The 13,931-nt window shown below is 47.9% G+C and overlaps 1 protein-coding gene across 1 annotated transcript in view; it reads right to left on the bottom strand.

Annotated features, from left to right (window-relative positions):
* Positions 1–13,931, bottom strand: part of SYNJ2 (synaptojanin 2) — an 81,462-nt gene that overhangs the window by 43,936 nt on the left and 23,595 nt on the right. The window contains exon 4 of the mRNA XM_056853602.1: positions 13,139–13,364. Coding sequence (XP_056709580.1) covers positions 13,139–13,364 — 226 coding nt within the window. The remainder of the gene's footprint in view (positions 1–13,138; positions 13,365–13,931) is intronic.

The following is a 13,931-nucleotide window of genomic DNA, read 5'->3' as shown; positions in this document are numbered from 1 at the left end:
GCTCTAAGAGGGACTGAGGTGAAAAACCAAGACTCTCCATTCTTTTTACAGACTATGTCCACCATCTGGATCGGACAGGACCCTTTCCAGGTCTGTTTTGGCCTTTGAAGGAGGACTTATCAAGGCCAGGCCAGGCAACAACTACCGGGAGACTTGCTACCACACAACTTGATGACTCACCCAGGCCCGGAAGCTCACAGCAGCCACCCCACAATAGCCCCTGTGGTGTAGTGTTTAGAGTTTCAGATTAGGATATAGGAGACCAAGTTTGAATCCCCCTCTCTACCAAGGAAGCTCATTGGGTGACTTTGGGCCAGTCATACACTCAGCCTAACCTACCTCACAGGGTTGTTGTGAGGATAAAAGGATGAGGAGAATGATGTAGGCTGCTTTGGGCCACATTGTACAGAAAGGCAAGGTATCAATGAATTAAATAAAAAGAAGGGTGGCTGGTGGGTGGGAAGGAGAGAAGGAAACAGGAAAGTGAGAGAGGCTATGGGGGATTTCAGCAAAGGGAAAGAGAAAACAATGGGAGATGAAAATGAGATACCCCCTGCAAGCCCTTGTGGGTCCCGTTTGTTTTGATTCATAGGGTCGCCATAAGTCGGAAACGACTTGACAGCACTTAACACAATAACACACATTTCAATTGTTCTAATCTCTAGGTATGTAACTAAGGCCACCACAAGCCTTTCATTCCTTTTCAGAGAAGCTCCCAGGGCCCAGGAATGTCCTCCAAAACACCCCAACCAATTGGAAAAATTAAGTCTGGACTCACTGACATTCCCATACCCTTTCACAAACCTGGGAAAATCATATGTTGAGTATTCTATTATTCCTCACTCCATATAAGTGAAGAAGCTGCAATTGTCCTCTACTTTGTTCTTGGTACCTGCCTCTGGCTGCATTCCACGCAGCTATGCACCCTTGAGTTTTGCTATATTCACTGCCATCTTGTGTGACCAACTCTATCTGCTTTACCCTGCATATGTATCCTTTACCAGGACTTTTTTCTTAGGTTCCCACTTGAAACTCAGCACTCCTCTTTTAACCACATACCCTTTGTTTATGGAGTTCCAAAGACTTAGATACTCAAGAACCTCCCCAGACAGCTTCCTTACTCAGGATCCAATCATGGCAGATAATATAATTTTATATGTATCTATACACTGCTTTTTTCTCCAGTGGGGACCCAAAGTGGCTTACAACATCACTCTTCCATCCTCCACTTTAATATCACATCAACCCTGTGAGATTACTTCGCCTGAGAGATAACCCAGGATCACTCAGATAGCTTTCAAGACAGAGAGGGGATTTGAACCTGGGTCTCCTAGATACTAGTCTTAACACTATCCACTGCACTGTGAGGGTCTGTACGCCTTTGCCTTGGGTAAGGCCTTTGCCTTGTATGGTTCCCCCCCCCTTCCTGGACTCGTAAAAGCAGTCCAGGCCTCTTGTCTTTCCTTGGTTCAGACGCGGCGTCTGACAGGCCCAGGTTGGAATGTCTCTTTGAGAAGGGGACGAACCAAAGACTGCCTTCTCCAGTTGTTTTGGAATGTTTGAGTATTTAGTGATGCCATTCGGACTTTCGGGGGCTCCGAGTGTGTTCATGCAATTAATTAATGAAGTGCTTCATGATTTATTGTTCCGCGGGGTGGTGGTCTTCTTGGACGATATTCTCATTTATACGAAAACCATGAAGGAGCATGTACAACTGGTGCGCGAAGTGCTGCAGCGGCTGCGCGAGCACAAACTGTTTGCTAAAGTTTCTAAATGTGATTTCCATCAACCCTCCATCACCTTCTTGGGGTATGTGATTTCCCATCAAGGCTTAGAAATGGATCCCGAAAAGGTTCGGGCGGTAATGGAATGGGACCCCCCCACCACGCGCAGACATTTACAGCAATTTTTGGGCTTTGCTAACTTTTACCGAAACTTCATCCCCAATTTTGCCCAAGTAGCGCTCCCCCTCACTTCGCTCCTGTGCACGAAAGGGAAAGGGGCGGGAGCCGCCTTGCCCTCGGCTCGGTTGCAATGGACTTCGGACTGCCGGCAGGCTTTCGATACGCTCAAGCTGCTTTTCTCATCTGAACCCGTTCTTGTGCACCCTGATTGTGAAAAGCCTTTCGTGGTTCAGGTCGATGCCTCTGACGTCGCCATGGGGGGGCCCTCTTGCAACGGGACGAGAACGGTCGGCTGAGACCTTGTGCCTATTTTTCAAAAAAATTCTCCCAATCCGAAATCAACTGGGCCATTTGGGAGAAGGAGGCCGCTGCTGTTAAACATGCCCTCACCATTTGGAGGCATTTCCTGGAAGGGGCAGAGATCCCTTTTGAGGTTTGCAGCGATCACAAGAACCTAGAGGCCTTAAAAGGGGCTAGAAAGCTCACCGCGAAACAAATTCGTTGGGCACAGTTTTTTGCCAAATTCCGCTTTGTCCTGAAACATGTGCCAGGGAAGGACAATGCGTTAGCGGATGCTCTTTCTAGGCTTCCCCAATACCGCAATGACTTTGACCGGCCAGTAGATTCCTTGTTTACCCCTGAACAGCGAGGGGAAGTCTCGGGACTTGCAGTGACCACCCGATCCCAGTCCCACCGCCAGGAGTTTCCCCCCCTCAAGGGAATCCCGGAGGCTTTTCAACAGCGGCTCCGGGACGCTTCTCAGAGGGAGGCGGATCTGCAGGTCCTCCCCGCAAATCTCGACCAACAGGGCTCCTTGTGGCTGCAGGGGGGTAAACTGTATGTCCCCGAAGCGCTCCGAAAAGAGGTACTGGGACTGGTTCACGGGGCCAAGCTTGCGGGGCATTTTGGGTTTGTAAAGACTTTGCATCTATTGCGGCGTCAATTTTGGTGGCCAGGTATGAGGGCCGATGTGGCGCAGCTGCCCCATCTGCGCCACGGCCAAAAAACGGATGGGAAAGCCCCCCGGACTCTTAAAGCCTCTAGAGACCCCGACCATGCCCTGGGAAGTGATCGCCATGGATTTTATCACGGATTTGCCCCCGAGTCGGGGAAAAACTGTACTGTGGGTGATAACAGACTTATTTTCTAAACAGGTTCACTTTGTTCCTTGTGCGGGGCTACCATCGGCCCAGAAATTGGCTAAACTGTTTATTAGTCACGTGGTGAAGCATCATTCGGTCCCGAGGAAGGTCCTCTCCGACAGAGGGGCCCAATTCGTAGCCAAATTCTGGAAAGCCTTCCTGAAAGTCATGGGGGTGGAAGAGCAAGGACTTTCTTCAGCCTATCACCCCCAGACCGATGGCCAGACCGAACGTATCAATGCTGTAGTAGAATGCTATCTCAGGTGTTATGTCAATTACCACCAGGATGATTGGGTAGATCTGCTGCCTTTTGCTGAATATGCCTATAATAATGCCCCCCATTCCTCCACAGGTTTCAGTCCTTTTCGTGTGGTTTATGGAAAGGACTTTGGGCCCTTTGGTTCCCCTAACATCACTCCTGAACTTGAAGGGGTGCAGGAGGTCCAGGATTGGGTACAAGTAGTGCAGACCACTTGGCCCTGGCTGCAGAAAAACCTGGAAAGGGCCAAGCGCAAATACAAAAACCAGGCCGATAAACATCGGTCTCCAGGGTGGGAATTCAAGGTGGGAGGGCAGGTTTACCTTTCCAAGAACCTACGGTCACTTCGGCCTTGTAAAAAGCTTAGTGACAAGTATGTAGGTCCTTTCTCCATCACCCGGGTGATCAATGACGTCACGGTGGAGTTGGAACTTCCCAAATCTCTTCGAGGGGTGCATCCGGTGTTCCACATCAGCCTACTTAAACCGTACGTCGCTGCCCCTCAGTTCCACCCCCTCCCTAAGTCTGAAGTTCCTACAGTTGTGGGAGGGGAATCGCATCCTGAAGTTTCTAAAGTGTTGGACTCTAAGCTGAAAAAGGGAAAACTGTTCTATTTGATCCGCTGGAAGCATCTGGGGTCCGCCCAGGATGAGTGGGTGGCCGCTCCCCATGTGGCGGCTCCCCGCCTGGTTCGAGAGTTTCACTCTGCCTATCCTGACAAGCCTCGTCCGCCCGGACTCGGGGGAGGGGGGCCTTAAGGGGGGCAGAATGTGAGGGTCTGTACGCCTTTGCCTTGGGTAAGGCCTTTGCCTTGTATGGTTTCCCCCCCCCCCTTCCTGGACTCGTAAAAGCAGTCCAGGCCTCTTGTCTTTCCTTGGCTCAGACGCGGCGTCTGACAGGCCCAGGTTGGAATGTCTCTTTCCTCTTCCCACGTTCCCCCCCCCTTGCTTTCACTGACTCCCTTCCACCGCCATGGCCTTGGAAGGCAGATAGTACTAACAAGCTCCCTGAGGTCTTTGATGTTTTGTACCATGCACAGTTATCGCTTCCCATAATATACGCTTGACATCTGCTTCCCTGTAGGGGTTATAATGCTGTCTTTGTGAATCTCTAAGCACTTGCAACTTTACCAGTGTAAGGCCTATACTACCTGAAGCTTCCAATAAAGATCCTTGTTTCTGCATGACAGTCTGAGCAAGTGATTTTATGGAGTTTGCACAGGGAGGTTGGGAACCCTCACATGCACCCTCTTTCTCACCACTTCCTCTCTCTATTCCTCTCTCCTGAATTTACAGATTGTGCGTGTGTAAAGTGCCTTCAAGTCGCAGCCGATTTATGGCAACCCCTTTTTGGGGTTTTCATGGCAAGAGATTAACAGAGGTGGTTTTTGCCAGTGCCTTCCTCTGCATAGCAACCCTGGTATTCCTTGGTCCTGCTGTACTCTGGACAAGAGGCCACGGTTAGGACACAATGTGGATAAACAGAATGGTTTCCAATTGGTGAAGGTGTTAGACAAGGATGTATTTTATCTCCCTATCTCTTCAATCTGTATGCAGAACATATAATTAGGAAAACTGGATTAGATTTAGATGAAGGTGGAGTGAAAATTGGGGGGAGGAACATTAACAATTTGAGATGTGCCAATGATTCTACATTATTGGCAGAAAATAGCGCACACTTGAAACGACTACTGTTGAAAGTTAAAGGAGAAAGTGCGAAAGCAGGACTACAGCTGAACATCAAGACGACAAAAGTAATGGTCAGCTCTGGGCAAGCCAGATAAATCCCACAAACAACTTCTAGGCAGGTTCTCCGTAGAAAGTGAGTTTAATGGAAAATATGCAGCGAGTTACAGAAACCAACTTGAAAGCAGCATGGACACTAACAAGGGGAATACTAAGGGTACAGGAAAATATAGTAAAAATGAACATTCTGGATAACTGGTGGTTGCCACGGCAACCCCTGATGACTTGCTCTTCCCAGGACAGAGTAAGACACAACAACCCCTGAACTAAAAACAGTACGACCTTGAACGACCATCTGGCTAGAACCAGGCCGGTGCCTGACAGTAATAACTACAGGAGAATTACTCAACTTTAAGGTTGACAATGAGGAAATTGAAATTGTTCAAGACTTTCTATTCCTTGGCTCCATCATCAACCAAAAGGGAGACTGCAGCCAAGAAATCAGAAGGAGACTGAGACTGGGAAGGGCAGCCATGAAGAAGCTAGAAAAGATTCTTAAATTTAAGGATGTGTCACTGGCAACCAAGATCAAGTTAATTCATGCCTTCATAATCCCTGTTACTATATATGGGTGCGAAAGCTGGAAAATGAAGAAAGCTGATAGGAAGAAAGTAGATTCTTTTGAAATGTGGTGTTGGAGGAGAGTGTTACGGATACCGTGGACTGCCCAAAAAACAAATTAGTGGGTTATAGATCAAATCAAGCCTGAACTGACCCTAGAAGCTATAATGACTAAACTGAGGCTGTTGTCTTCTCTTAATGTGACCAAAGTACAAGACTCACTGGAAAAAGACAATCATGCTAGGAAAAGTTGAAAGCAGCAGGAAAAGAGGAAGACCCAACAAGAGATGGATTGACTCTATAAAGGACACCACGCCCCTCAATTTGCAAGATCTGAGCAAGGCTATTAAGGATAGGACATTTCGAAGGACACTGATTCATAGGGTCACCATGTTAGAAGCGACTTGATGGCACTTCACACACACAATAACATATCAGTGAACAACATTTCATCAAAATTGGCAATAGTTACTTTTCACTAATGGTAAATGTCAGCTCGTCACACCAATATCTTGATTATAGAATGCTTCATTGATTCTCAGCTCTGTAAGTCAGAACACCACTCTGATTATGCCAAGAGCAAGCAATCTATAGAACACAGTTTGAGATATGACAGGATGGCACACTGACATTATTCTGGTCCTATTAATACATTGAAAAATGTCCTGGAATGGATTAAAAAACTCCTATTCCACTTTTACAAAACAGAGTTGTACTTACCTGTAACTTGACGTCTTCGGTGCAGACACACATGTGGGCCTGCGCCTGAGTGCAGGCCTGCCGCTGGAAACTTTTACTAGCCTAAAACCTCAAAGTGGGGATGCCTCTCCCCTTAGCAGGCGGGCCCAGCCTTCGCACCGAACACCCGCGTGCTCCTAGGCGGAGCATCCCCCCCCTCCAGTTCCTCACCCGCCGCCAACCACAGCAAAGATAAGCAGAGACCAGCCAAGCCCCAAGGGCAAGGTACAGAACCTGACTAGGTCAGGGGCCGCACGGTATGGCCCCAGGAAATTCCTCTGGACCGAATACATTCAACTTTTCCCTTTTTTTTTTTTTTTTTTGGTTGACAGCGGGGTCGGAGGGAGGGATGTGTGTCTGCACCGAAGACGTCAAGGAACAGCAGTTACAGATAAGTGCAACTCTGTTTTCATCTTCCGTCTTCGGTGCAGCCCCACATGTGGGATATTAGCAAGCTTACCATCAGGAGGTGGGTGTCGATCTTATGCGAACAACGTCTGAAGTACCGCTCTGCCCACAGCCACATCTTTTCTGGCTTGCAGGTCCAACGCGTAATGCTTGACAAACATGTCTTCACACGCCCACGTCACCGCTTTACAGATGTCACCGATTGGAATCCTCCTGTGGAAAGCAGCAGAAGAGCTCTACACTCTGGTGGAATGGGCTCTAATTTCTAGTGGGCATGTAACCCCCGCCTGCTTATAGGCGGTCTTAATGGCCGAGACTACCCATCTAGCTATAGACTGGGGAGATGCGGCCTTCCCTTTCTTTGGTCCTTGATAACAAATAAAAAAAGAATTTGATTTTCTAAAGTGTCTCGTCCTGTCGATATAGTAAAGTATGGCCCTCTTGAGGTCTAAAGTGTGGAGGGTCTTCTCAGCTCGAGATGTTGGGTGCGGGAAGAACACTGGTAGGACCAGGTCCTGTGCCATGTGAAAACTAGAAACTACCTTAGGTCTGAACCTGATACTGGGGTGCAACACCACCTTCTCGCTATATATCTTGAGGAAAGGGCTATCAATTCTTAAGGCCGCTAGCTCACCCACCCGTCTGGTAGACGTGACGGCAATAAGGAATGCCACCTTAGCAGAAAGAAAAGACATCTGCGCATGAGCCAGTGGTTCAAATGGGTAGAGCATAAGCTTTGCCAAAACAGTGGAAAGGGACCACTGAGCTGTCAGCTTAGGGATAGGGGGGGAAAGATTATTGAGTCCCCTTAAAAAACGCTTGGATGGTGGGTGTGAAAAGACCGTGTGACCCTCAATCTTGTCATGAAAGGCAGAGAGGGCAGCGAGATGAACTCTCACGGAAGACACAGTGAGACCTGTCTTGGTCAGGTCTAGGAGATAGTCTAACACCCTGGGGAGTGGGCAAACAAAGGGGGACATACCCTTGGATCTGTCCCATCTATCAAATCTCTCCCATTTCCTATCATACGAATAACGTGTAGACGGTCTTTTAGCTTGTAATATTACTTCCTTCACAGGAGAGGACAAACCTACTGAAGGTTGGGTAAAATTCTCCATGCTGCAAGGTGCAGCCTGCTCACGTCGTGGTGAGCTAAATCTCCCCAAAGTAGCAACCCCGGATGGTTGGGGAACGGGATGAGAACCCCCCTCGCCAGAGACACCAGTTCCGAGAACCAAAACTGGCGGGGCCACCTGGGAGCGATCAGTATGCACGAAGTGTTGTCTGCCTTGATCTTCCCCAGTACTCTTGCCAATAGAGGAAACGGGGGGAAAGCATAAAAGAGGCCCCCCCCGACCACTTGATCTGAAACGCATCTCCTAGTGACATGCAATCGCTCCCTGCTAGGGAGCAAAATCTGGGAGCCTTCTTGTTGGATCTGGTGGCAAACAGATCGACCTGGGGAGCCCCCCATTCCCGAAATATAGGCTGAAGGAAGTCGTCCTGCAGTTCCCACTCGTGATTTGTGAGAAATGCCCTGCTGAGTGAGTCTGCCCAAACATTGAGAGTCCCAGCTATATGAATGGCCCGCAAGTGAATATTGTTCGCTATGGCCACTCCCCAGACTCTCTGAGATTCTCTGCACAGGGGAATGGACCCTGTGCCCCCCTGTTTGTTGATGTAGAACACCGTGCAGGTGTTGTCAGACTGCAGGAGGGTTTTGGAGTCCCGAAGGATATCTGCAAAGGAGGTAAGTGCATAACGTACTGCCCTTAACTCCATAATATTAATGTGCATGGATGTCTCATACTTGTTCCATCTCCCCTTCACTGATCTAGTACCACAGTGCCCTCCCCAACCTTCTATGGATGCATCGGTGGTGAGGGTAACATCAGGGTTCCAGTAACCGAAAGGCATGCCCTTCAGCAAATTGGGGTCAGCTAGCTACCACGAGAGGGACCTGAGAATCCGTCTTGGGATTGAAAGCCTGAACATCCGGGAGTGACGAGTAATGTCATACGTTCTAATAAACCAGTTTTGTAATTCTCTCATCTGCAACCTGGCGAAAGGGGTGACAGCTGTAGTGGAAGCCATCAGACCCAACAGCCTTTGAATGGAAACCACAGGTTGGTGTCTACACCTTGTGAAGTGATTTATCAGGCTTTTAATCGCTGCAATTCGGGGAAGGAATGCTCTTCCACTGGTAGAATCCAGTACAGCTCCTATAAACTGGGCTCTAGGGGAAGGGGACAACTTGGATTTCTTTACATTAACCATGAGCCCCAAACTCTCACACGTCGAGAGTACCAGCTTTATATGGTCTGCAAGTACTGCAGGGTTGACTGCTGTGAGCAGCCAGTCATCAAGGAACGGATATATACTGCACCCTTGGACTCTAAGATAAGACATGACCACAGCCATGCATTTTGTAAATACCCTAGGGGCTGTAGCAAGTCCGAACGGGAGAACAGTGTAGAGAAACACTCTCGTTCCATATCTAAACATTAAAAAATTTCTGTGATCAGGGTGTATGGTCACGTGGAAGTATGCATCTTTAAGATCTAGCACGGCAAACCACGTGTTGGGGGAAATAAGCTCCATAACAGAAGTCAGGGAAACCATCCTGAACTTTGAAACTCTTAAGCATTTATTAAGAATACGAAGATCAATAACAGGTCTGGAGCCACCATCTTTTTTGTCCACCATAAAGATTCTGGAGAAAAAACCAGAACAGTGTCGTGAAGCCTACGGCATCCTTCAACAGGAGCTCTACTGTGGAGCAAAGGAGGGAAACGGATTGTCTCTAGCAGAACTAGCCGGAGAGCAAACTGGGGTAAACTTGAACTCAAGGCGGTAACCTTCCGCAATAACTCTGAGGACCCAAGAGTCCGAACAAATGGAGCTCCAGGTTTCTTTGAACTTAGCTAGCCTACTCAGTAAAGGTAGATCTCCTTGGATAGCTTGTGGTGGTAGTCAGAATTTTTGTGCAAGCTGCCTCTGCTCCTTCTGTTGTGGTGCAGGGGTGGAGCGATGTTTGAAGGGGGGCCTGCGTTGGGTTTGCTGGCCCTGTTGATAGAACCTTCCCTGGGGAGGATACGGTTGGAACCGCTGGTAGCGCTGTGTTCTCTGATATGGGGTTCCAAAGCTCTGGTGATGATGCTGGTATCTGTCACGCTGAGGCTGGAACGAAGAAGTGACCCCAAGGGACTTTGCAGTCTGGCGGTCTTTCTTAATGTTTGTTAAGAACTCCGTCGTGTTGGCAGCAAATAAGGTGTCACCCTCAAACGGAAGGTCCTCCACCTGGGACCTTGTATCCATAGGAAGGGCAGTGGTTCGAAGCCAGGAATGTCTTCTCAGGGTGATCGCTGAGGCCATGGTTCTGGCCGCAACTTCAGCCGCATGCTTTCCAGCATTTATTTCTTGCTTGGATAGTCGGGTAGCTTCTGATTGGATCAGCTTTAGGGCTGATCTGGATTCATCAGGAAGTAACTCGATGTGGGGTGCAGCGTTTCCCCACAGGAACAGCTGGTAGCCTCCCATTATTGTTTGGTAATTGGCAATCCAAAAGTTTAAGGCAGCTGAGGTGTAGGTTCTCCTGCCTAGTTGGTCGAGGCGCCTACTCTCCTTGTCAGAAGGGGTAGAATGCTGTCCTTGCCTTTGTCTGGACTGCATTTCTCCGGTGACAATGGAGGACAGGGTTGGATGCACCATGAGGAATCCGGTAGGGTCTTGCTTGACTCTATAAAGATTCTCAATCTTCTCGGAAGAAGGAGGGGTGGAAGCTGGCTTCTTCCAGACTGAGTTGGTGATTTCAGTGAGGCCCTCTAGAATAGGGAAGGCAGCTATACCTGGAGAATCGGATAAACGACTGAGGATTTTATCTTTTGGTTTGTTATCAGAGGTGGAGATGTGAATGTCCAAAGCCTCGGCCATCCTGATCATCTGCTCAGTCCTGAGCTTCAAATCTTTGGAGGGGGACACAGCTTCTGTGTCACCTACCAGCTCGTCCAGAGAAGGTTCGGAAACCCCTTCAGAGCTTTCCACTGACTCTCTGGTCTCGGAATCCTCGGGGTCTGATTCAACCCTAGGGCTCCTCTGGGTTAAGGGCGTGAAGGGTGAAGGTGGCTGAGGAGCTTGCAGAACCAACGGTTTTCCTTGTATAGTGAGCTGGCGGAACCTACAGAATTCAATCCAGTCCTTCACTAATTCAGGTGAGATAGCAGGTTGAGTGAAGGATGTAGATGGTTGAGGTGTCCTCCTTGGATCCGGAGGGGTAGGTTCCGAGAGGATCGGATCCGTAGGGGTCAGATCCGACAGGTTCGGATCCGAGAGAAGCAGAGGGTCATCCAGCTGGTCAACCTCAATATCCGAGAAGCATTGCAGGGGCGACCCAGAGTGGAAAGAAGGTGTCTTCGGTACCGGAAGAGCTAGCGGTTGTTGGGGTCGTGCGTCCAGGCTCTTACGGACAGGGACGACTGATTTAGCGGAGGAGCTGGATCCGGAGCGTTTATCCTTATGTTTGGTCTTATGCTTATGCTTTTTGGCAATGTGGGTCGGATCCGACTGGGAGGTCGGATCAGAGGTCTTCGAATCCGAGCTGGATCCGGAGGTCGGTTCCGAGCAGACAGACCGCGTGTCTCCTGGAGTCGTGGATCCGGCAGACGGAGAGGGAGCCGTCAGAGCTTTCCTCCACAACTCTGCGTTTAATCGATTAGCATGGGTGTTACGGGCTCGGGTGGAGAAGCCCTGGCAGATAACGCATTTAGACACCTTATGTCCTTCGCCTAAGCATATTAGGCACAATTCATGCTGATCTGAGTGCGGGATCTTAGTGGCGCATTTGGGACACAGCTTAAAAGGGGTTTTTGGAGCCATCACGGCCCTCAGCACGCGGCCGAGGGGACCGAGGCAAACTGAGGATTTCCTCTCTCTCTGGGCTTATCCTCACAAGTATCCAACTGATGCGGGCTGGCTAGGTGGACCTAAGCGGCAGCTCCGATAATAAACTCACAGTAGAAGAATTAGATGAAAAATCTGAGGAAGGCGAAGAAAAGCTCCGTTCTTGGCGGCGGCAAAGAAGGAACTGGAGTGGGGGGATGCCCCGCCTAGGAGCACGAGGGTGTTCGGCGCGAAGGCTGGGCCCGCCTGCTAAGGGGAAGGGCATCCCCACTTTGAGGTTTTAGGCTAGTAAAAGTTTCCGGCGGCAGGCCTGTGCGCAGGCGCAGTCCCACATGTGGGGCTGCACCGAAGACGAAAGATGAACAACTACTTGCCATTTCCCCCTCATATATAAGTAGCCATGCGCAACTATAAAGTGTTTCAAATCATCAGCAAAATAAGACAAGTAGTATTGCTTCTCTTTTAGAGGTACATTGTAAAGTGAAACAGTATTCCCAGGTAAGGGGAAGCATTCATAAAAACCAGGATCATCAATAATGTTAGCCAGAAAGCAACTCTGATCACTCAAGAATTTGACAGGAAATATTTATGCTTTTGTCCTTGTTCTCTATCCTATTGTTGAAGAACAGTCACAGAGGATCAGCCACAGTTCTTTTATCATGATGACAAACATTATACCCCTGATGACAAGAATCCCTATATTTATCCTTCTTCTAAAGCAGAAGGAACAGCACAAAAGACATTAAAAGAGCACAAAGCTATAAAAATGAGGACGAATTTTTTGAAATAAAACCCTTGCCTTTTAATGCTTTTAAAATACACTGCCTTTCCCCCTACCATGAGAAATGTTTAAAATATGAATACTATAAATACATGCTAGAATATATATATACACACACACAAACACACACATATATAATGCTTTCCATATGGCTAATGACCAGAGAGATATTAGAGAATCTCATCAAGCCATACTGTACCACCCTAAAATCTCTTCATGTTTTTCCATCAGTTATTGTACATACAAGCAGGAAGTTCTGGTATAATCCTGGTGCAGCTACAACGTCCGTGGGAAAGATGAATGATACCCAGCTCAGACAATAGAAGCTCATTGCACTCTTATTCCTTCCCAATGGGATTTAATTCTGAAAATCATTCTCCCTTTTCTCCCCAGAGAATATAAAGCGCTTAAACTATACATGAACATCTAAATGGAGAAAAGAACTGCAACCACAAAGCCATTTTTTTAAAATAAAAGAATTGCATGGGAGGGTACGCAGCGTGAGTCTGCTACTGTGAGGAAATGTGTAATGGAAGAAAGAGGCAGAACTACTGAGTACGTTCTGGGTTTGTGTTACTACTTCTGCAAAGCACTTGCTAGGTTTTTTCCTTCTCTCTTGCCACTGGAAAATATGCCCTCCCCTCAGTCTGCACAAATGCTATAAATTATTTAGAGACATGGGAGTCATGTCAACTACTTACCTGCTCCGTCTCAACAAAGTTTGACGCATGCCCGTCATCATTCACTCCTCGTATGTGAAACCCGGCACCGGCTCGTTCACAGCTGATCCGGGAGATGAGGCAGGCTTTTGCCTTCTTGTGAGAGGCATAAACGGTGCGAATGTCCACCACACCACAGGTTACTTTTAAAAGCCAATCGGAGCAATTCACCTGGTAATGTTTAAAGGGCATATGCAACAACTGGTTCCTGCAAGATTCAACAATGCACATTCACTACATATGCCATACATTAACCTCCCAAAAAAAAAAAAAAAGATTCTAAATTCCTTGAAGCCTAAGAAACCATGCACTGGGATTTTTCCAGAACTGCTTATTTCACTTGAGTTTATCTAGAACCTGCCAGAAAGCCAATAATATCGAGAAGATAAACTCTGGGAATGATTCTTCTGTGGTAACAGAAACTCACATAAACAGACAATTTTGAATGGTTTGATTACATAAGCTATGACCTGAAAATTTACAGTTTAGATTCCAGTGTTTTCAGTCACACAACTGCCTTTTACAAACGAATCCAAAAATTAAATTCTCCACAGGAGTGAGATAATAGAAGTGTCATCACCTGTATTCTGCAGTAAAACTGTGTAACTTGTGATATACCAATCTGAATTGGTATACCACCCACAGCACCATTTTGTTGATGACAGTCTCTGTTTTTACAATCCCTTGGAGACAAAAAGGAGGTATGTCAAGCCTCCAATGACCGGCACTTGGCTGGCAACCTTGAGTTCAGAACAGTGGGTTAAAAATTGTGCAG

The sequence above is a fragment of the Euleptes europaea genome, chromosome 7, assembly GCF_029931775.1.
Source record: "Euleptes europaea isolate rEulEur1 chromosome 7, rEulEur1.hap1, whole genome shotgun sequence".
Lineage (NCBI taxonomy): Eukaryota > Metazoa > Chordata > Lepidosauria > Squamata > Sphaerodactylidae > Euleptes > Euleptes europaea.
The sequence above is the reverse complement of the archived record's forward strand: the minus strand, read 5'-3'. Positions and strand labels throughout refer to the sequence as shown.